Here is a 23,591-nt window from a genome sequence, read left to right on the forward strand (position 1 = left end):
TCAGGGTGTTGCTGCTTTGCTCCAATGTCACCTTATCAGGGAGGCCTTTCTGGCCACCCTACAGAGCACTGACCCCTCTCCACTGTTACCCTCTGTCTCCCCAACTCAGCCTCATTCTCCATACAACAGATTGCATCTGAAATAACACGTATTCGTTATTGCCTGTCTCGTCTCGTCAGTAGGTCAGTTCTGTGAAAACGAGAGCCTTGTTTTTTCACTGCTGCATTCCGGCTCCTAGAATAATGCCTGTTCATAACAGGCACCTGATAAATACTTGTTGGGTAGCTAAATTAATAAATGACAGTAAAATAAGGCAGCGCTGAAGAGGATTAGGACTGTTAAAAACTGTATTTGACTTTTAATTTTGAAAGCAAATTAAATACAGTTAAATTAAAACAGACCGGATGCAGCTGCCTGGGTGCCACCCTCACCCCAGCCTCTGTTCTTGGAACTCCTAGCCCCTGGCCTCACTCCTGTGTGGTGGGGTTTGCCAGCGAAGGAGCAGGGAACAGACTGGGTTTGGAAAACAATCGTCATCATGGACCCATTTCTGATTTATAACAAACTCATTCCCAACAAGGATGAAGGCTGCAGTCCACCAGGGTTATAATTATAAATAAATATACATGCAGCTAAAAGAGGGTATTAGGTGAAAACAACTGACCTAACATCTGCCAAAAGAAGTCCCCATTTTGTTGTTCATTATCAATTTCCTGAAAATGAACCCTGGGTTTTTGGCTAAGAAGGTGGCCTCAGACCAGCCAAGCTGACCTTGGCACTCAGGGCTGGCTTCTGTGAGTGAGGCAGTAGAGCGCCCACGCATAAGTTCACCACCTGTGCCCACCTCCTCCCTTCTCTCCCATGCCACCCCACTTGCTTCCAAGGGCTTGGTTTCCAAAGTGACATTCAGGGTGTAAGAGGTTGGGGAAAACGTCCTGCAAGGTGGCTCAGGGATCTGATTCCATCAGATGGTGTCATGAATACTGTGGGAGATTAAATCCATCTCAAAATAGGCAACCAATGCTATATTCTGAATGTTAGGTCTCTGGACTGAGTCCCACCCACCCACCCACTCAGGAGTGAGTTCTGAATGGCCCTCAGACCTGTCCTGGTGAGTCTTAATGGGGTGGGAGGCTGTTAGTTAAAAAATAAACACCTCTTCAGTAGGCTGGGGCCCCTTCCTTTTCCTCCACTTGGGGGGAAAATTGTGCTTCCAACTTGCAGGAGAATGAGCCAGATTGCCACCAGAGAGCCCGGCCGGCCAGGGGGAGTCAGAGCCCTTTCCAGCGGGCCTGGGAGGCCTGGGGAGGGCAGCAGCTTGAGACACACTGTTCTTTCTCTAGGGTGGAAAGTGGACAGCTGGACATGAGGTGGGCTAGCTTTGCATGCTCCCGACTTAGGGAAAAGTAACATTTTCTTTCCCTTTTTTGTGTTTAGAATAATTTCCAAAGCAGTGTGCTCAGGCCTCCCTCCTGCTCAGTGTCCCACCAGCCCCTGCCCTCTTTTCCCCAGTCCCTCTGCTACTCCAGAGTCCCTCCTCCTCAGACTGGGGGCAGGAGAGAGTTAGCCCTTGGCCTTGGCCTTGGCCTCCCTCCTTTTTCCAGGCTGCAGGAGGTCCCACCTTGCACGCCACCCACCGCCTTGCCCACCGCCCATCACCTTGCCCACTGCCCACCACAGACAGGCCCACTGCCCACCACAGACAGGCCCACTGCCCACCACAGACAGGCCCACTGCCCACCACAGACAGGCTCACTGCCCACCACAGACAGGCTCACTGCCCACCACAGACAGGCTCACTGCCCACCACAGACAGGCCCACTGCCCACCACAGACAGGCTCACTGCACCCTGAGGTCTGTGGCTCTGAAGAGCTGCAGGAAAAGGCCCCTTCCCTCCCCAGTCCAGTCCAGCCGAGGGGCCGAGCAGCCGAGGTGGGCGGTGGGCGGTGGGCGGTGGCAGCATGTGGACAGTGGGGCCGTGGGGTTCTTAATCCAGGTCAGGCAGTGACCTGTGCTGGCTCTTGAGCCCACCCCTTTGCCAGTGCTGGAGGAGAAGGGGTAAAAAAAGAGGGGCCGGACGAGGGGACTCTGCTCCTGCCACAGCCTGAGGTACAGGGGGTGCCTATTAGGCCCAGTTCCCCCCATGCAGGGCTGGGTGCCTGTTGGGATCAAAGACGGCCTCATGCTCTGTAAACATGAACCAGAGGAGAGCCACAGAGGTATGTCTGATTTGGGGGCAGCTCTCGGGGAGAGCAGGGACCGAGGAGAGGAGCAGCACTCATGATGCCCGTGGGCTGCTCTCTGGTCTTCAGAATTCCCTGGCTGGGTGTCCTGTGTGGTAGGGCTGGGCCCAGGGACAGGGAGCCAGGGAGGGCCATGCTCCACGTGACTGCAGGGGCTTCTCATCTCCCTCCCGCCCGCATCACTGCAGGGCCGGTGTGGGTGCCCTCTGCACCTGCTCCTGCAGCCCCGTCAGTGCAGGGAGCTCTGGGGAGGTGCGCTGGAGCACCGGCTTGGCTGGTGCTGGACACCCCACCCTGGCCATCAGGTCTCTCGGGCCCTGGTCACGCTGGTTGGAGAGAACAACAGGTCTGGGATTTCTGTGCTTAAATTCTCTGTCCTTTGTCCTGGCATCAGGCTGGGCTCTCTCAGAAGCCCCAGAATAGAAAGGAGGGTGACGGTGATTCCTTAGGAGTCGGCCTTGGAGGGACCATCAGCCGTGGGGAGAGGATGGAAGGCCAAGAACAGGGTCTGAGGAGGAGGCTCCTGTGAGGGGAGAGGAGGAATGAGTGAGGTGTCAGCTGAGGATGGGGCTGGAGAGGGAACGGCCAGGCAGGGCCACCAGGACCTCTGCAAAGCCCAGGCCCCCAGGTCCTGTGGGGGCCTTTGGGGGGGCAGGTGGGGAAGGTGCTCCAGTGAGGGCAGCGAGGGCCCAGTGAGGGCAGGAGGCAGGAGTGAGGCTCTGTACAGACGCATTCTAAGTGGCACCGGCCAAGGTGACTGAGTGACGCCCTGTGGTCCCCTGCAGGCAGGGGGATGCAAACATGATACAGAAGCTGTTGCTTAGCTCCAGCGCAAGAGGACAAATGTCTGTCTCAGGCCCCAACCTCTGTTTGGCATAACCTAGAGCAGGGAGTCTGGAGTACCAGCTGCTTTGAAGAAACAGAATAAGATCACAGTAAAGCCCCTGAAAATGCCTGGCTTTGCCAACCACCCGGCACAATTCACTTGTGCCAGTGTGTCATCTTGGAACATTCATTTAGCTTCTCTCAACATCATTTTTTTGCCTCTGAAGTGTAGGTGGATCCTGTGGCCTACTTCCAGAGAAGGCTTTAAAGACTCGAATAAAAATAGCCACACTGATGAGACTTATGTGCCATGAACTGTTCTAGGTGCCCTCAGCAACCTACTTCACAGATGAAGAAACTGAGGCCCAGAAAAGTCAAGTCAGGTCAAACAGTGAAGAGCAGGGGTCCTGGGAGCTGAGGTCTGGGTCCGTGCTCTCACTCTGCGCTACCTCTCACTAGGACAGCCGTGGCTCGTTGCTGTGGAGCAGCGAGTCCGTGAGTCCTCGCCATGGCCATGTGGTGAAGGAATCCACAGGGGAAGAGGCAGACTTGGGGGGACAGACCCTGGCCAGCGAGAGTCTGAATGGCAGTGCCTTATGGGCTGCAGGCGTCACTGCCAGCAGAACAATCAGCAAGGTGTTTGCAAGGCGACGCCCTCTGAAGAGTCTGGTGGCAGAGAAGGACCCAACTGTGTGGGTGAAAGTTAATGCCTGGGGACTTTCAGGTGGCCCAGTGGGAAGGGGACCGTGGTAAGGCCTCCCCTCCCGCCCACATTTGCCGTGTCCGCCACAGTGAAAGCCCAAGAGGAAAAGCATAAGACAGTTGATTTGGCCCAACCTGGTGCCGTTCTGCCCAGTGTGTGGCCCACCCTCGTCACGCCCATACCTGCGTCCTGAAGCTCAGATCTCCACCGAGGGGTCAGTGAAGCCCTTCTTGCCCTCATTCACCAGCACTGGCTTCTCTGTCCGTGTGTGCCACACCAGGATCTGTGTGCCCAGAGATGCAAAACACGGTGGGACAGGCCCCTGACCTCACTCCGCTGCCTCCCTGCTCCCTCCCACGCCGTGTAAACATCTCTCCTGCCCCTCCCTTTCCTTCAGGAGTTTTCAATTGTTCCATCAAGATTTTCTCAATTGTTTAAAATTTATTTTCTGTGGCTCCAGACTACCCCGTCATTTTTGCTGTTTGTACATGTGATGCCTTCAGAACACCTGCAGGAAATGGGAAGTCTAGAGCTACAGGAAAGAGAAGCCCCAAGACTTCCCGTGTGTGTGTGTGCATATGTCTGCATGTGCATGTGTGTGTATGTGCATGCGTGTGCATCTGCATATGTGTGCACATGTGTGCATGCATAGGCATGTGTGTGCGCATGAGAGCTCAGCAGGGACGTCCTGGAGCACAGCTGTTTTGTGGGAGGTTATAACTCCCTGGTGGCCATTGCTCTCCCTTTCCCTGCCTGTCCACCGTGTCGCTGCCTTACAGGTGATAAACGGCCTTCCTGGGGAGGGGGTTTCAGAAAGCCCAGGCTATTTTGAGGCCTCTGTTTCCTTCTCCCGATCTGTAGGGAGGGTGTGGCTGTGCTGGAGACGGGTGTGTCACAGCTGTCAGTGCTGTGGAGGGTCTCACCTTGGTGCAGTTGGCTGCCTTGGGCTCCAGGTCATTGAGGGTGACAAGTTCTCGAAGGAGGCTGCTTTCCTGGTAGCCTCCCTTCACACCTCGCAGCTTGAAGTAGGCCTGGCTTCGCTGCAGAATGAGCCGCAGGTTGACTGCAAATCCAGCCATGTCTATTGCAAATGGCCGGTGGGGGTCAAACACCGTCTTCCAGCCGACCACCTTCCCTGCCCCGTTCACCCGTGGGGCCTCGTACCGCAGGCCACCCACGAAAGCGACGGGCCACACGGACACCCTCCTGGTGCTGCGCATCTACAAGTGGGGGGTCCAGAGTCAGGGCGCCCGCGCTGCAGATGTGGACGGACTCCCGTGCCCATGGGAGGCGACATCCTTCAGCAACCTCTATGCCCATGGCCAGCCAAGGCCACCCAGGGGGGTCCAGTACAGCCCTGCCCCCAGGGCCCCGTCCCATGGGTTGGGCACCTGAGGAGAAGCTGCCCTGGGCTGCCGGCGAGATCTGACCTCTCAGATGCCCTGGTCTTCACCTTTTCAACATGGCCCTGCTGCCGTTTTCTCCCTTGTGTAAAACCCTTCGGTCTGCCCACTTCAGAGTGTGAAATGACTCCCCTTCTCCCCCAGACTAGCACAGCCCATATACTCAGGCAGCTCCAGCTGTTCCACCCAAGAGGTTTCCGGTGGTCACGCAGAATGACCTGCTCACAGACCCATTCAGAGGAGACCTCTAGGGCCAAGAATATGGTTTAGGGGCTCCAGAGCCACCTGCCTTCCCCCTAATTGTGGGGGATGCTGTAGCCCGCAGTTCTGTCCTTTCCCTGGCTCTCTGCTGCCTGCCCCGCTGCCAGCCCGGCACCGCCTCCCGGTCTCCCCCTGCGCCAGCCTCCCCACCCACAGCCCCTCCTCGGGAAGCCCCTCCACGCCCCGCAGCCTCGGGAAGCCCCTCCACGCCCCGCAGCCGGGGCCCCGCGGCACCTCCTCGAAGAGCTCCAGGCTGTAGGTGTTGTCATCGTCCGCGAAGTACACCACGCCGGGCTGGCTGGAGTTGCGGGGGAAAGTCTCGCGCAGCCAGCGCAGGGCCAGGTTGCGCTGCATGGTGCCCCGCGGGATGCGTGGGTCGCGGGCGTCTCCTCGCAGCTTGTAGTTGCGGGGCGTCTCCACGTGCAGGTGCGTGTAGTTGAGGCCGGTGTCGCGCAGCAGGCGCGCGGTCAGCGGGGTCCGGCGCGGCGCGTCCTCCACCACCAGCCAGTGCAGGTTGGGCACGTGCAGCAGCGTGTTGGCCATGCGCGTCAGCTCGGCCTTCTGCACCGGGCGGCTGTAGGTGGGCGTCACCACGTGGATGGTGGGCAGCGTGTCGGACCACGGCGGCGGCCGCGTGTACACGTACTCGGTGCGCACCACCTCCACGATGTCGCGGTCGGACATGCAGTACTCTCTGGGGTCCGAGCCGGGCGGCGCTTCGCGTCGGGGGTCGCTGCCCTCATCTGCCGATTGGGAGACAGGCGATGCGGGGAGGAGAGCGCTGGCTGTGGCCCCAGATTCAGAGCCGGACGCCCCCCACCCTGCCAGGGCACCCTCTTCCTCCCCTGCAGGGGCTGCTCAGACCCCTGCCTTGGACCTGTTAGCTCCAAGGTTGAAACCTGCAGCCCTGGAATCCTCTCTGTGAGGGTCCCAGTTCTGATGACACAGAGATAACCGCTTCCTTCCCACCTTTGCAGCCCTCTGGCTATTTGAGTGCAGCTGCCCATATTCCAAGACTGCATCCTCAGTTCCTAAATGCGCTGATTTTCCTACGAAAAGGCATCCTGGCCCTCCCCTCCCCTGCCCTCCTCGTCTGGAGGGAGCTGGCCACGCTGCTCCGCACAGGCTGTCCTGACCCTCCCCTCCCCTGCCCTCCTCGTCTGGAGGGAGCTGGGCACGCTGCTCCGCACAGGGCTGGGCTAGCAGAGCACGTGGCACTGTCCCACTGTGGTGTGGAGGCCACAAAGCCCCAGGGCCGCACCCCTGCTGCAGCAGCCAGAGCACAGAGCACACTGCGCCTGCAGGAGCCTGAGGCAGCTCCAGGAGTTCTCAAGCCCTCCCGTCAAGTGGGGCCTCTGCCCTCCTGGCCTTAGGTAAGGCATTCTCTGAATCTTGGTGCTGAACTTCCTATTTAACTGCATTTTATTCTTGTGGGTTTTGCCCATAGTTGCCAAGATATATGTAGATCTAGCAGTCCTAGCAAGAGGAGAAATCATGGCCATTGGGATTCTTGTTTTCCATGCGTCCCTTCTCTCCAAATTCTGTCCTTCCATTGGAAAGGCTCAGGCACCAGTGACGGTGTGGCCCTCACTGTCCTAGCTTACCGCCGGGTGGTAAAGGTAAGAAATCCCAATGTCTGGGCTGAGACCCTGCCCAGTTCTGCCGTTACAAACCCTATGCCCTTGAGCAAACTGCTTAGCTTCTGGTGCCTCAATTTCAGCGACTGTAAAATGGAGCTAATAATAGCATCGAACTTATCAAGTTATTACGTGGATTAATGAGTCGACACATGCCAAGGGCTGAGAGCACTGCCAGGCAGTTTCCTCTCTTGTGGAAGGGCAGTGGCCAACTCTGCTTCCTTCTGGCTTCAGGCAATCAGTGGGGACAGAACGAGCCAGTCACACCAAAGGGGAGGACCCTGGGCATCAGCTCTTCTGCTGCCTCTTTCTGGCCACCACTGTCATCAGCAGCATGCGGGGCGTGTGGGATGCTAGCGTGGAGACCATATGAACGGACCCAGGTCTTCAGGAGTTCTCACGGGCAGATGGTACAAGGCACACAGCAATTTCTGAGGGCCGGGGGAGGTGACCAGCAGAGATGCCGTCACTCAAAGGGGACTGCTTAGAGGAGTTTGGGGTCATACTGTGAGAAGAGCAAGGTGGAAGAAAGCGGGATGGGTGTCTAGGGTTCTGACCTGGATAGAAGGTTTAATTTATCCTATGAGCAGTAAAGTATTGGAAACTGCGGCTTTGGGAGGAGGTTTAGAACCAGTTGGTCCAGCTCTCTGTCACCTCAATCATCCCAAGCCCACAGAGGACCTGTGCCCTGGGAAAGTCCCCATACATGAGGGCACAGCTACTGCCTGTGCTCCTGGGCTCTGCCCTTGCCGTTGGCTTCAGGGTGTCTGCAATTTTGGGTCCTAACGGCCTCCTGGTGACCCTAACTTCACTCAGCGGCAGCTTTCATTCGCTCGCTCTTGGCATGCTCTGGAGACAGAGTGCCAAGTCCCCAGCCTCACGCAGCACCATCAGTGCTTAGCAAACAGCCTGACGTCTCCAGCGCTGGAGCTCTGCCAAGAAAGCAATCGACACGATATCATGTCGCTTTATATATAGTAGCTTTAACCCCTCTGGAGTGATGTATTTGCAAGATAACAATGATTCTAAACTGACAAGCACTGAGAAGAGGCGCTAGAGTCAGGAGGAGAGGATGATGTTAGGAAGAGAGGCGCTAAGTGGCAGCCATGGGCAGTCGGCTGCCGCAATCTTGAGCTTGGCCCTTCCTCATGGAAGCTTCAGGAACAGCTAGGGGTGTGCAGGACCTGGTATCTGACTGTGTGGAGCAGCACGACTTCAGGCTGTGATTTTTGGACACTGCCTGCATCTTGGGGTTACAGGCACTCACCACCTCTCTCTGCATGGACTTGGGTGTCTTGTTTATCACACTGCCAGGTAAATGTCATGCACACTGCAAACGGAGAGCAGCTGCCTGGCCCCACGTGTTGAGTCTGTGCATGTAAGTGGGGGAGCGGGCAGAAGAGAGCATGAGACAAAGTGCTGAGGAGCTGGGGCAGCCAGCTGTGGGGTGATGGCAGGTTTGGGTGTGGAGAGCTCTGTGTGAGAGGCAAAGGCAACCCAGGAGCCAGCGCCAGGGGAAGGGGGTTCTCCCCCGAGTTCTTCCACTAGTTCGTCATGGACTTTTCCTCTCTCCAGCCGTGTTTCCACCAGGTAGCACTAGACCAGGGTTTCTTGTGCAGGAAAAGGAGAGAAGCAAACACTATACTCCCTGTGAAAGGGTTTAAAACACACTGCAGGCCAGAAATCCTATCCCCCCGACCATCCACTGCAGAACGGTCGCTTTCCTTGCATGTCATGAAATGGCATGTGAAGCTGTGTACGCGTCTTTGTGTGTGTGTATTAATGATGTGTGTGTTTTAAGTTGTTCTGTATTTTAAGATGCGTTGACATCTTGGGGGCCTTGCAGATCTGGGAGGGACTGACCCTCCCAGGACTAGCTAATTCCTAGTGACAGTGTACACCTGCCTGCAAACACACTTTTCACATGCAAACTACCTGATCTAGAGCTCACACCCACCACCGTTATGGAGCTCTCCCACCCAAGCCAATCTTCCCCTGCCTAAACCACCCCAGGGTGATACCAGACAATTAGAAACCACGCCCGTATCCTAAACCCACTGACATTCTTCAGACTATGCAATTCTGAGCCAGCTCAGCTGCTGACCGTGCTTGGCCCTTCCCTTCCTATGAAACCACTTCCCTTCCTACCAAAACCGCACTAAAGCCTCCCACTCCCTTCACTTCCCACCTCGGACGCCAGCACTTCCCACCTCGGACGCCAGCACTTCCCACCTCGGACCCCAGCACTTCCCACCTCGGACCCCAGCACTTCCCACCTCGGACCCCAGCACTTCCCACCTCGGACGCCAGCACTTCCCACCTCGGACCCCAGCACTTCCCACCTCGAACGCCAGCACTTCCCACCTCGGACGCCAGCACTTCCCACCTCGGACGCCAGCACTTCCCACCTCGGACGCCAGCACTTCCCCAGGGGCACGGTGTGCCCCCTCCCCTTGGGTCCTGAGAGTGACAAGCTCTTCTTTCAAGGTGGTTGTCTTGGTGTCTGCCAACCTACCATCCCGGACCTCTCTAAACTGTGTGGGCAGCTTCCATTAGCTTCCCATTCCCAAAGGGGTGCAAGTCTCACGAAGGGGCCTAGATGGTCCGGTGGTTCCTCCTAGCTGCTTAGTGAGTACAAAGAACCCTTGCATGTCAGCTGTGGTCACTGTCACTACCAAGGCCCAGCTGGGCAGGCAGGGCATGCGTGTGTCCTCACCCTTATGCACCGCAAGCAGGGGTGCGAGGGTGCTCTGGTGCCAGACTGTGATGAGCAGAGTCCAGGGCAGCACGATGAGGACGATCGCTAGGATGTCCCGTCTCTTCGGCATCTCCAAGGCTGGCTGCACCCACGGCTCCTCATTACCTGAGTGGCGGTAAGTTCAGGAGAGGGGTGGCCACGGGCGGCGGCAGCACAGGGGAGAAAAGAACAGGCATGGGCCGGGCCGGCCAGGCATGGAGAGGGCAGAGCAGCTGAATGTTGGCTAGCAGGTCTTACCAGCACTCACAACCCACCCATTGCGGAAGCAGGTTTGGAGAGTCCGGCCCGACTGGAGTCTGAGAAGGGGTCGCTGTCCGGGGGCAGGGGTCAGGAACCCTGGGGGGTGGACACCTGCAAGAGAGAGCAGAAGCAGATAGCCAGAGACCCAGGCACAGGAATGGATGCCAGCAAGGCCGGGCCCTGCTCTGGGACACACAGCGTCTGGGGTTCCACAATGGAGCCTCAGCCGTCCATCCCCTGAGGACCTCTTCTTCTGCCTGTTTGAGTGGAACGGGCTCTGTCCTTCCCACAAGCACAGGGCCGTGGCGCTGCTCCACTGATGAAAGTCAGGAGAGGGCAGGGGGCAGAAGCACAGACTGCAGAGACACCAGGTTTAAATCCCAGCTGTGCCACCCACAGGCTGTATGACCTTTGCAAGTCATTTCCGTTTTCCATGCCACAATTTTCCCATCTGTAAAATGGGGCACTGTGGTTCCCTGCCTCATAAGGTCATTCTCAGAATTAAACGGTACCTCCCATGCAGCCCTAAAATGCCAGCTACTTATCAAAGCCTGGATAAAGGGGTGAGAGGTTTTCTCTCTCTTTTTTACCATATATGTACCATAAATTATTACATTAAAATAATTTCAACATTTTAGATTTGCGGGTACACGTGCACGTTCGTTACGGGGCATATTGCATGTGATGCTGAAATTTGGAGTATGATGAATCCCATTTCCCAGGTACGAGCATAGTACCCAATAGGTCATTTTCAGCCCTTCCTTTTACAATCCCCAGTGTCTATTCTTCTCATGTTTACAGTCATGAGTACCCAATGTCTAGCTCTCACTTATAAGTGAGAACACACCGGATTTGGTTTTCCGTTCCTGCGTTAATTTGCTTAGGATAATGGCCTCCAGCTGCATTCATGCTGCTGCAAAGGCCATGATTTCGTCCTTTTGTATGACTGTGTAGTATTCCTTGCTGTGTAGTATTCCTTTATCCAGTCCACACTGATGGGCACCTGGATTGATTCCAAGCCTTTGCTATTGGGAATGGTGCTGCGATGAACACACAGGGGCAGGTTTTCTCTCTTTTTGTGAAACACTTTATTTTCCTTTGGATATATACCCAGGAATGGGACTGCTGGCTAGAATGGTAGCTCTGTTTTAAGTTCTTTGAGAGATCTCCAAATTGCTTTCCATAGTGGCTGAACTAATTTACATTCCCACCAACAGAGGATATGTATTCCCTTTTCTCTGCAGCCTCACCAGCATCTAATATTTTCTGGCTTTTTAATAATAGCCATTCTGACTGGTGTGAGATAGTCTTTTACTGTGGTTTCAATTTGCATTTTGGTGACAGTCTTTTGAGGACAAAGAAGAGATGCTTCTGGGATGGGCCCTGGGGGAAGTGGGAGAGTGCCTTCCTCCGTGCAGGACACAGCACCAGGGGCTGGGCTGGGCAGCAGCAAGGAGTAGAGGGGTCCCCGCAGGGGCTGCCACATTGAGGGGAGACAGTCCTCCAAAATGACAGCAGCAGGGGACCCAAGTGAGGAGAATGAGCCACTGGGACTCCCCAGTCCTGCAGAGGGTCCACTGGTAGCGTCCCCGGGAACTGTTCTCTCACATGGCAAGGACACTGGGTGAAGAGACCTCCTGACCAACTTGGAAACTGTCACATCCTCTTCTCCCTTTTCACTTCTGTGCTGAGCACCATGCATGATGCAGCAGGGACCCGTGGGGGTGACGGGGAGGGCAGGCAGCCTCGGGCAGCCCAGCCAGCCTCGCTGTGCTCACCTGTCCCAGTGCCCAGTGTTGGGTAGGGACAGCGCCTCACCTGGGGACCGTGCTGCCTGCTCCTGCCCCAGCTCACGTGTTCACCATTTCAGGCAGAGTCGAGCACTGTGACCGAGGAGGGTTTTTAGCCCCTGAGTTTCCAAAATAGTGTGTTTTCCCCTCCTCGCCGGGTCCTCTCTCCAAATAGTTCTGACGCCTTGTGGAAGACCAGGATCTGTCTTCCATTAAGGAGCACTGCGGTTTCCTGGGACGGCCGGCGTCCCCTGCCCACACCCTGCCATCAGAGGCCCACTCTACCCAGAGAGTCTCCCCCACCCATTCCCTGGGGAGTGGAAGATCCACTGGGGTTCAGTGTCACAGGCACGTAGGAGATAGTGAACATTCTAGGCTGTGTGTGTCTGTGCCCCCCACAAACTCCTCTTTGCTGGCCCAGTGAGGGACAGAGCCTAGAACTCCACACGGGATGCCTGCTGGGCCTTGTGTTCTGAGATGCAAGTGATCTCATGCCACATTCCCCAGATTTAGCCTGTCCCTCCGCACCCAGGCCACTGCTGGAGTTGCATGGGGCTGTGTGTCAAGACACGTTTTGGCAGGTGTGATCTTAGGCCACAGCTGATGAAGGACGGGGAGGCTGGGCCTGGCTGGGGCTTCAAAAATGTCCAGGAAGATTTCTTCTGTGTTCTCGGAGACTCTCGAAGGAGCTTTCTCAAGTGCTCTTGGTTTTGGTGAAGGTTCTAACACCAGGATGGAGAAAGCCAAGGAGAGAAGACGAGTGCTATGCCAGCTCAGTCCCTGTGGGCCACTCCCTTCCCTTTGGGGCAGCCTCTCAGCCCCCACCGACTCTGGCACCTGCTCGGCCTCCCTTGTGCCTGCTTGCACTGTTGTTTATACAAACTTTCCTATAGCGTGAGGGGTGTCTGAAGATGAGGCTCAGCTCTTCACATGCACCTGCTCCTGCAACGTCAGAGCAGCCCTGCGCAGTAAGCATGGCTGTGGTCCCTGTGGGTTCATCGAGGCCAGAGAAGGGGAGTAACTTGCCTGAGGTTAACCATGAGGAAATGGTGGAGTTGGAATCGAATCCAGGCCATCTGGCTCCATGCTGTCATCGGGGGCATAGGATGAGAGGTCCCAGACCCCCAAGCCTCTCGAACCTGGGCCAGGGGCAGAGTGGGCAAGGGCCACACACAGACCAAACGCTTCCTCTGGCCTGGACCACAGCCACCCTCCTCTGCGATGGCTGCCCCCCTGCGGGGCCCTAGAACCTGCCTGGAGGCGCAGCAGGAAGGAGGGGCGGGAAGGAAGAGGGGAGAACGGGGCCTGTGGGCAAGGTGCTGTGGGACGCTTTCTGCTCCCATCCAGGCTTTTTGGTCAAAACATCTATGAGAGAAAAGGGAGGGGGAGAGAGGGAGAAAAGCTCTAAAAATAAACTCAGCAATAAACCCAGTTGTGCATTAATTACTCTGGAAGCCATTATGGCTTGAAAACCCCATAACTTTAATGGAGGCTATTATAAGCATAGTAGCGAAATCGTGGAGCTAATTACCAGGCGGTTATCAAGCAGAACAGAGAGAGCCCCCAGCCTGGAGAACGCCAGCTGGCCGGCAGGGGGCGGGTCGTGGGACGTGATGCCTGGGCTGGGCAGGGGGCCTGGGGCCAGGCAACGGGGTGGGCTGCACCTGCCCCCAGCTCTGGGCCCCAGTCTGAGGCTGGGCTGCAAGGTTGGCTGGCACTGATCCCCTCTTGCAGGCTGCTGCTTCTGCCTGGGGCTTGGAGGAGGGTGGAGTTTGCCCGTGGTCGCAGGCTGTCTCCAACAAGGACCCCAAATGGCTTCTAGATACTTGGGTCGGGCAGAAGAATCAGCACAAAGGTACAGGAGTGGCTTGGCCACACCCAGGGGAGCCCAGGAGATGGGGGCAAGCGTGGGGAGGCAGGATGCGGTGTGGGCAGCGTGTGTGAGTGGAGGGCCCAGGCCTGCCGCGGTCACAACTCCCATCCTGACACCTGCACCATGTCTGTGACCAACCTCATGTCTCAGGCGTCTCGGCAGGTAAAGACGCAAAAGGCTGTGCCCTCCCCTCCCCGGGTGTCCTCAGAGCCTCAGGTGGAAGCGAGCACTGCCCTGTGGGAGAGTGGAGGGCGGTTCCCGGGTGGGGCAGCACATGGGAGTGGGCGGGTGGCCTGGATGTGTCTGGCAGGTGCTCCACCGGGACCTAGGTCATGCTGATTGCCCTCCTTGACCTCGTCTTTACAGTAGGGAGGCTGAGCTGGACGTTTCAACGATCCTGCCATTTTAGCAACTGGAGGTTACCATAGGGCTCTGCGAGGAAGACGGGATGTCCTACGTGAGGAAAGTGTAGCTCAGTGGGCGCCCAGGGCCAGAGGCAAGGCAAGAGGGCCGACAAAACAGCCTCCCGTGGAACTGAGTCCTGACTTAAGGGCCAATATGCCTGTGGAGATCGGCCACGCTGGAAACGCCTCTCTGCAGGAATCTGTGGCATTTTGTTTTGTTTTGAGAGACAGGGTCTCTCTGTGTCACCCAGGCTGGAGTACAGTGCCATGATCACAGCTCACTGCAGCCTTGAGTTCCAGAGCTCACGTGATCCTCCTGCCTCAGCCTCCCAAGTAGCTGGGACCACAGGTACATGCCACCATGTCCAGCTAATTTAAAATTCTTCTTTGTAGAGACAGGGGGTCACTAAGTTGTCCAGCTGGTCTCAACCTACTGGGCTCAAAAGATCCACCTGCTTTGGCTTCCTGAAGTGCTGGGATTACAGGTATGAGCCATGGCACCTCCAGAGAGGAATCTGTCTATGGGTTTTAGCGGGTTGTGGGCTGTGAATAAGGACTAAGGGGTGTCTGGGACTCAGACGGGAAGGCTCTGATTGGCCCAGGCTGGGGCAGAACGTGTGAGGCTGTGGAGCATGTGCAAGGCTGGTTCAAGGCTGGGCGATTCTAAATGCATGGAAAGGTTTTCTTCTGAGCCTGCAGGCGTTCACACGAAGGCCTCAGCAACGCCTCAGTCCCTGAGGCGAGGAGCTTATTTAATTTCACTCAACAAATATTAATTGAGCATCTGTAGCAGGCAAAGCACTGGGTTGGATTCTGTGGGCAATCCAGCAGCAAGGGTGGGGAAGCTCTGCTCAGTCCGGAGGGGACGAGATGACACAGCTCACTCCAGCGCAGGCGACGTGGGAACGCAAAGTGTCCCCGAAGGCCTGGATGCGTGTGCGTGGCGTGTTACAAACAAGCTCAGGCACTGTCCAAGGTACTCATCTCCGGAGGACGATAAAAGCCTTTTTACCCGGTAAGATTGGGAACGGTCGTTAAATGGTTAATCAAAAACGTCCATTAAGGCGAAGAGTCTTTCCAAACGATACATACACGCCGCACATTTCAATTTAAGTAACTTGCAGAGCCAGTTGTCCGACAATGATGTTTCCCCAGGACCGCACAGTGCATGCTAATTTTCCCCAAATCCAAACTACCCATCCTTGCAGGCTCTCAGCACTTCCGCTCTGCCAACCCAGGGTCAGGCAGGTCTGTGCCGTCTGACATCGGCCACGCCGCAGCTCCTGCTGCCACCTCCAGCTGTGATTTCTTTAAAGTGATTCGAGAGCTGAAGGGCACTTGGTGAGCAGTCTGAGTGTAGTACCCTTCAGAATATGACTTTCCCTAATTTGGAGAACTTCTTTCTGGACTCACCTTATGAAATTTTCATAGAAACAACACATTTACTTCAGCATGCTATTTCAACAGTTTACATGACATCCTGTGATGACAGTAACAGGCGAGACGGGGAGCGCTGGGAACAGGCTGGGAACCAGCGTTACCGACTCTTGAGGGCGTGGGCTCAGGGGTGGCAGCAGAGGGAGCCCCGGGCATCACAGAGGCACCAGTCAACGTGTGTGCGGACCGGATGCAGAACAACGTGTGTGCGGACCGGATGCAGAACGCCGACCTGCTGGCTAAGACAGCTGCTGTTATACCATCTCCTGGCAGCCAGGAACCCGCGTGCCCCCAGAGAGAGGGAGGCAAGGCTTTGTCCCACAGACCTGCAGGTGCCCCTAATGGGATCAGCGGATTCGTATCGATTCCGCAGGCGCTGCTCAGGAAATGCCTGATGCCACAGCTAATCAGCTCCCAGCCCAGTCAATCCATACTTCATTAAGCCCTGGCCCTCCGGCCCCCAGCGCCACCGCCTCCAGGCCCACCACAGCCCCGCTGGGCGGCAGGACACAGGCACTGACCTCACACCACACAGGAGCCACTTTCCCAGGCCCCTGCTCCTCTTTCTCCTCCTTTGCCCTGGTCACCGACTGCAGAGGGTTGGGGAGGGGTCCCATAGCCGGTTCTACTCTGAATCTCACATTGAACCAGTAAGACTCCCTTTTTCATAAAGCCCAGTCCCTTGATGTTCAGAGTAGCCATGGCATGAGGCAGACACACAGATCTCATCCCCATTTTGCATGTGAGGACACCAAAGCTCAGAGAGCCTGTGTGATCGGCCCAAGGTCACAGCGTCAGGTGCCGGCAGAGCTGCTCAAACTCTGGCCTTGGCCTGTGTCCAGTGCCATCTGTGCCCACACCACCTCCCCCTGTAGACCCTCCCCTGGCCCACCCTCGTGCCCACCCACTGGGCAACCCTGCTCCAGGGCCAGAGCCCCCTGACCTCTCACCCCCTGCATGGCCTACCTCAGCGGTCAGGCCGAGTGCCCCCAGGCAGGCACTGCTGGGCTGTCCCCACCCTGCTTTCACCTGCTCACGGAGGAAGAGCGGCAGGCTGGGGCCCTGGGATGTCTGCACTCTGCTTCCCAGCCTGGGTCACTGCGGGCTCACACTGGGGACAGCTGATGGGAGGGCAGCGTGAATCCCAGATCTCAACCCATCTTGTTCCCTTCTAACCGGGAAAACCAAGCCAAGGACTTGGGCAGAAGGAAGTATTAGCTTTGTTCTGTTTTGGTGCAGAGAATACTTTCACGCTTTGGTTTTCTTCCAGCATCAGAAATGTAATTTGCTGACTTTTTAAAGGTAGTTCCTTTGTTTTTCTTTTTTTTCCAGAAATAGTCTTTGGATTCAATTTCGATTATGATTCAATAAAGAATGAAAACTGGGGATTGGCTTAGTGTAGAACTCTGCAAGTGAAAGTCCACTCTGGTTAACTGCAGGAATCTGGACCGAATACACTGTTGGCCCCAGCTGGTGTCACTGAAGTTCCCTGAATCATGTGGCTAGTGGTCTGCAGGCAGCAGTTCATCCACTCACCCGAGCCTCCATGCAGGAGGCCCTGAAGCAAGAACTGGGGCTTCATGGTGTGGCGACGTCACACACTGCTGCTCTCTGCTGGGGCATGCCTGGGGGCGGGTGGGGGAGCAGGGATGAGCACACAGATGCTCTGCAGGGGGACGGACAGCCAGACAGGGAGCGGCAGCTGGAGAGAAGCTGAAGGACACAAACCTGACAAAGGATTGTGGGACGCTGGACAATGGAGCCAGGCCCGTGGAAGACCCCAGAGAGGAGCCATCCCGCAGCAGGTCATGGTGGGGCTGGGGGTGGGGGTGCTTCTGCTCGGCCGAGTGGAGGAAGGCGTCCGGCAGGAATGTGCTAACCCTGACAGGATGATGGTACACAGAGCACCACTTGGCCGCTTGGCCCCTGCCTGCATGATAGGGATTACTGAGGGTCATGCTATCTTTGGGATTTGTGGCACTGGCAAGTAGTCCTTGTAAAGAACCCTGGAGCCCAGCCTGGGACTGGGGGAGAAGTCTGGTATTGAAAGGTGCTTGTCCCCCAACCTCCTTTGCCCTCCTTCCCTGCTACCTTTCCATTCTTGCCCTAGACCCATTCTAAAACCCAGGCCCACTTTTGGAAGGAAATGTCCCCACTCCCAAAACAAGTATATTCATTTTCTATTGCTGTCTAACCAATTTCTACACACATGGCAGAGGACGGCCCCCACCGGCTCTCTTCAGTTCCTATGGGTCAGGAGTCCAGGGTCCCAGAAGGCTGCGAAGTACTGGCAGGGCTGTGTTCTCATCTGGAGGGCCGACTGAGGAAGAATCTGCTTGCAAGCTCACTCGGGTGGTGGTGGGACTGTGGGCCATGGCTTCTTGCTGGCTGTTAGCTGGGACTGCCCTCAGCTCCTGGAGGCTCCTCGCAGATCCTTGCCACATGGGTTTCTCCAACATGGCCACTGACTTGGTCAAGCCAGCAAGGAGGGGATCTAGAGCTAATCCGCTAGCCGATGGAATCTTACAGAACGTAATCCTGGGAGGGACGGCCCACTGCTTCTGCACAGTGTGCTGGCTCGGGGCTGGCCACCAACGCCATCCACACCGAAGGTGAGGACTGCACCAAGGCATGAGCACGGGGTGGGTGGGGCTTCCGAGGACACCTGAGAGTCTGTCCCCCACACCAAGGCAGATGGGCCATGTCTGGCTTCAGCTCCTCAGATCCTGCCTAGTCCCATAGCTACTGAGGGTGACGGCAGAACCCAGCCACAGCCACAGCCTTCTGCCGCCTCCTTCTCACCACCTCTTTGCTCTTCTTTGTCCCGGAGGAGCCATGCGTGGAGGGGCTGTGCAACGCGGAAAGGGTCTGAACCCTGCCGCCAGACGACCCTGTGCACCCTACCAGCCTCTTTCCTCCTCTGCTATGGGATCCTGGTGAGGCAACCTCTCTGGGCCTTCATTTTCCCATCTGTAAAATGGGAATAAAAATACTGCTTCTACCACTAGGCTGTCAGGATAATTAGGAAAAAAAAAAAAAATCAGGGCAAACCGTCTGCCACGTAGTCGGGCCAATGAAGAGCAGCTGCTGTCACTGTTGACCTTGCGGCCTGGAAGGGGCAGGGAACAGGTCTGCTCGGCCTGGCTTCCCGCCGCCTCCTTCCAGCTGAACTCCAGGCTGCTTGCTGGAGGGCAGATGGAAGCCATGGACCTGAAAGCCCCACGTCACCTCCAAAGAAGAGGCAGTGAAGAAGAGAGGGTCTGAGATCGTCAGAGGAGAAACACCAGCATGAGGCCCCTGACAATGTCCTTTGATTTCCCTTGGCCTCAGCTTCCCCATCTCTGGCATGGAGCGGCTACACCCCTTGTGTTGTCTGCTGTGTCCCATTGTGACCCAACACACAACCTCAGATCCAGCCGCCATCTTTCCTCCGGAGGCAGCTCTCATCCAAGCCCCCTTCTTTCTGTCATGGTCCTGGCATGGAAACCTCAGGGCTGCCGTTGACTCCACCTTCTCCCTGCGTCAGCTCCTCCCACTGCTGCCGTCCCAGGGCTGCATCCCCTCATCCTGGGCCAGGTCAAGCTTTTACCCGCAATGGCCCTTGTGGTGATCTCTCTGACTCCTTACTTTCCTCCTCAATTCAGAGTCCACACACTGTCAGACCCTCCAGTCCCAACCTTCAGCCTGCTCAGATCCTTCTGTGCCACTCCTGACTGCAACGTGCCTGGCCTGGCGTTCAGGGATGCCTGCCCTGGGCCCACCCCCCACTCCCACCACATCCCTCCTGTTCCCTGGCCACCTCTGCCTCCCCAGCTTCCATCTCTGGAAATTCCAACATGGCACCCTCTTCCTCGTCCTGTGGTGAGAGGCACCACGGCCCATGCCCATGCCCCATTCCCACCCAGAGCCGCAGGGGGCCAGAGTCAGGGGTGCCCCATTCCCACCCAGAGCCGCAGGGACCAGAGTCAGGGAGAAGGTTCTCAAGCTGATTCAAGATGCCGGAGCGCAAACCAGGCATCCATCTCCTTTCCTTCCAGCTGTCAACTGCTCCCTTGCCTGGGCCTCCACGCCCCGCCTGCTCCTCCCTGTGGCCTCCACGCCCTGCCTGCTCCTCTCTGCCAGGTCTCGGCCGGGGTCCAGTGCCTGTGGGTGTACCTGGGCCCGAGTGGCATTTAGGGGGCCCCACAGTGAGGGACAGCAAGCACGGGCTTGGTCCCGGTGTCCCCCCTCCTTGCCCAGCACTCTCTCGAGGCTGATGACGTGGGGAGATGCCAGTCTGGCCACAGCAACTCAGGTGCCTGCTCCCTGTCCTCCGCGATGCGTGGCTCGGAATTCGACTCGAGAAAACCGCTGGGGTTGAGTATCCTGTTGACAGCTCATTGCGGCCGTGCTGGCCACCACAGAACTGCCCGCCTGAGTGACTTCACAGGGCAGCTGGCCCGCTGCCTGACCCCCATGTGCATGCGTGTGAGCCTGTGTGCTCACGGTTGGCACCGCGTGAGTGAGCACACGTGTGTTCACAGGCACGTGTCTGTACCCTCTTAGCTGGGTTTCGGGGTTGCTCCGTGCCCTGCCGACAAATCCACAATCAGGTCCCCGTTCAAATAAAAGAGCTCATGGGCCTGCCCTTGGCACCCAACGGCTTCAGGTGCTGGAACATAGACGGGGAGACGCCAAGAGGCCAATCCACTTTCTCTGCAGCACTGGGGTTTGTGGGGGCTGCTTCTCCTAAAAACTACTAAACACGACAGCTCACGCTCAGCAGTGATCTACGGCTTCCAAAATGACGGTGCGCTGGTTGTCTCACTCAGTGGTTAAACCCTTGTAATCCCAAAGCTTTGCTCATGTTTTACAGATGAAGACACTGAGACATGAGGGGGTTGAGTGACTGTCTCAAGTATCCCAGGTCCAGATAGAACGCAGCCACCCCCTTGCACTCCTCTGGGCAGCAGTGGCCAGGCAGGGTCCTTGCCGTGCCTCTGTCCCACCTCTCCTGGCCCCGCGTCCACTGCTGGCTCCCTCCCGGGCCCTCTTCTACCGCTGGCCAGCTGGCCCCCTGCCTCTGGGGACACACAGGTTTCTTCCCAGCTGTGCCCCAGGCAGGTCTCTGTGCTGTAGCTGCACACCCGGCTGGCGGCCGAGACTTCCCTGCCCTTGTTCATCAGAGCTAGTGTGACCTTATACTTCCTTCTCCAAACCAGGATGCTTTTGAACATGCGATGAGCTGATACAATAATGGATCAACAGCAGGTCTGCTCTGGGTGCAGCGGGTGGTGGGTTCTCTAACCAGGGCCCACTGCCACCCGCGTGCAGGCACCGGCTGTGGGAGCCAGAGCCATGTGCAGGCTGGATGGCTTCTCTGTTTTGCTCCCTCCCTTGGGAGGCCTCACTGCAGCCTTCATGAGCTGATGACCCCAGAACGGCTCCTCTCGCCTGCATGGCGGGGGCAAAGGGTTCTCACTTGCTCCTGTTCAGAGGCTTCCCCACATCCCTGCCCACCTCCGGCCTCACCTCACCCGTTGGAGGCAGGCGGGGTAGAACCAGCAGTGCACAACATTCCAGCTCTATGAAGAGACCACGCCAGGATTTGGGTCCTGCCCTTGGACCTGGTTCCAGCAAAATGCTCTTAACACACCAATGAACCTGCTCCAGGTCTGAGACTCCCCAGCCAGCCAGCAACGTATGCACCATAGGAGAGGCCTGTGGTTTGCTCAGGACCCCCACGGGTGGAGTGCTGCCTCCAATGGGTGCACACCCACCACAGGGCGCCTGCTCAGCGGGGGGCCAGGCCCGTAGGGCCCCAGAGGGTGAGGCACGTTCTGCTACCCAATGAACGGCAGGGCCCAGGGGCAAACCGTCGAAGCTGCTACTGCTAACAGCACTGACCTCCCCTTTTGCCAGGTTGCCCAGCAGTGGCAGAGGGCAGTCCAGAACCCAGAGAGGCTGCGATGCCCCAGAATCCTGGACCCTGGAAGCTACTAGAATCCCGGACCCTGGAAGCTAGGAGGGGTGTGGCCCTCGCCGCATCTGACCCTCTCTACAGCCGAGGTTGCGCTGGTCGGGATGCTGAGTGGTGGCTGCAGCGAGGGTCTCCCATGATGGGGCTGGATGAGTGTGCCCGTCCACAGCACGGAGCCTGGCACAGGTCATGGTGACTGACTTGGTACCTGCTGGAGCCCAGCACGGCCTGGACATAAGCAAGCCAGGTGACCAGGTGGGTCTAGCCCTGGAACTGAGTGTCCAGGCTTGAGTTAGCTGAAACAGCCCTGCAGAGCCTCTCAGGCTGTGAGCAAGGTGGGGACGTCCCAGAAGAAGGATGTGAGCAGCCCGCCTGCCCCCACAGTACTGCCCTTCCTGTCGTCATGCTGCCCTAGGCTGCGTAGTTTCCCTTGGTGCTATTGTCTCTGTGGTCCTGGGTGAGGTGCTGGCAAGGGGAGACTCTTCTGGGCTCTGTGCCTTTGGCATTCCCTCTCCTCCTCTGCAGCCTTCCCCGGCCCTGCCCCTGCCCTGGTCTGCTCACTCAAGGCGGCCGCACTGTGGGACTTCCCGCCCCGGGCCCTGCCTTTGGCTCGCCGGTTTTCACATCTGTCCCCTAGCCCCGGGCCAGAAGCTCCTCAGGGGCACCTGGCCTTACTCACCTCCACATTCCCACACCAGGGCCCAGAGCCCAACCCAAAGCAGGTGCTGCACCAACATCCCTGTGACTCAGTTTCCTCATCTTTAACTCTCACAGGGCTACTTTCAGATCAAAGGAGGGAATCAGTGGAAAACATCTAGCACCAGGCCTGGCACACAGTTGGCACTATGAATGTTAGGTCATATAAAACATGGTGGTTAATATAACCGCCACCACCACCTTGTTTTAAGATTCAGCGGATGGCTAGCCATGAGCAGGAGAATGAAACTGGACCCCTGCCTCTCGCCATATATGAAAATTAACTCAAGATGGACCAAAGATTTAAATGTTGGAAGACTTCAAACTATCTAAGAATCCCAAAGAAACCCTAAGGAACACCATTTTGGACATTTTGGGAAAATTCTTACGGCTAAGTTCTCAAAAGCAACTGCAATACAAACAAAAATTGACAAGTGGGACCTAATTAAACTAAAGAGCTTCTGCACCACAAAAGAAACTCTCAACAGAGTCAACAGACAACCCACAGATTCGCATCCAACAAAGGTCTACTATCCACAACCTATAAGGAATTTAGAGAATTTAAATGCAAAAAACAAATACCCACATTAAAAAGTGGGCAAAACACATGAACAAGCACTTCTCAAAAGAAGACGTACAAGTGGCCAACAAATATAAAAAAAATGCTCAACATCACTGATCATGAGAGAGATGCAAATCAAAATCACAATGAGACACCATATAAGGGAACACTTCTACATTGTTGGTGGGAATGTAAATTAGTTCAGCCACTGTGGAACGCAGTTTGGAGATTTCTCAAAGAACTTAAAACATTTGACCCAGCAATCCCATTATTGAGTGTCTTCCCAAAGGAATATAAGTCGTTTTACCACGAAGACACATACACTCATATGTTTACTGCAGCACTATTCGTAATAGGGAACTGATGGAACCAACCTTGGTGCCCAGCAGCAGTAGACTGGATGAAGAAGATGTGGTACACACACGCCATGGAATACTACGTAGTCATAAAGAAGAAATAAATAATGGTTTTTTTGCAGCGACAGGGTTGCAGCTGGGGGCAATTATCCTAAGTGAAGTAACACAGGAACAGAAAACCAAATACTGCTCACTTATAAATGGGAGCTAAGCATTGGGTACTCTTGGACATAGAGATGGGAACAACAGACACCGCGGAGTCCTGGAGGGAGGAAGAAGGGAGAGGGGCAAGGGCTGAAAAGCTACCTATTGGTTACTGTGCTCAGTACCTGGGTAAGAGGATCAGTCATGCCCCAAATCTCAGCATCACACCATATACCCAGGGAACAAACCTGCACATGTACCACTGAATCTAAAATAAATGCCGAAATTATAAAAAATAA

At 56.3% G+C, this 23,591-nt stretch overlaps 1 protein-coding gene across 1 annotated transcript in view; it reads right to left on the bottom strand.

The window, feature by feature from the left end:
- Positions 1-329: 329 nt before the first annotated feature.
- The window catches only part of B3GAT1 (beta-1,3-glucuronyltransferase 1), a 32,108-nt gene continuing 8,846 nt past the window's right edge, over positions 330-23,591 (bottom strand). The window contains exons 2-7 of the mRNA XM_050755999.1: positions 10,086-10,182; positions 9,790-9,936; positions 5,671-6,179; positions 4,696-4,992; positions 3,955-4,055; positions 330-2,767 (exon numbers count right to left, since the gene is read on the bottom strand). Coding sequence (XP_050611956.1) covers positions 3,969-4,055; positions 4,696-4,992; positions 5,671-6,179; positions 9,790-9,936; positions 10,086-10,089 — 1,044 coding nt within the window. The 5' untranslated portion in view covers positions 10,090-10,182 and the 3' untranslated portion in view covers positions 330-2,767; positions 3,955-3,968. The remainder of the gene's footprint in view (positions 2,768-3,954; positions 4,056-4,695; positions 4,993-5,670; positions 6,180-9,789; positions 9,937-10,085; positions 10,183-23,591) is intronic.

The sequence above is a fragment of the Macaca thibetana genome, chromosome 14, assembly GCF_024542745.1.
Source record: "Macaca thibetana thibetana isolate TM-01 chromosome 14, ASM2454274v1, whole genome shotgun sequence".
NCBI classification, from domain to species: Eukaryota; Metazoa; Chordata; class Mammalia; order Primates; family Cercopithecidae; genus Macaca; species Macaca thibetana.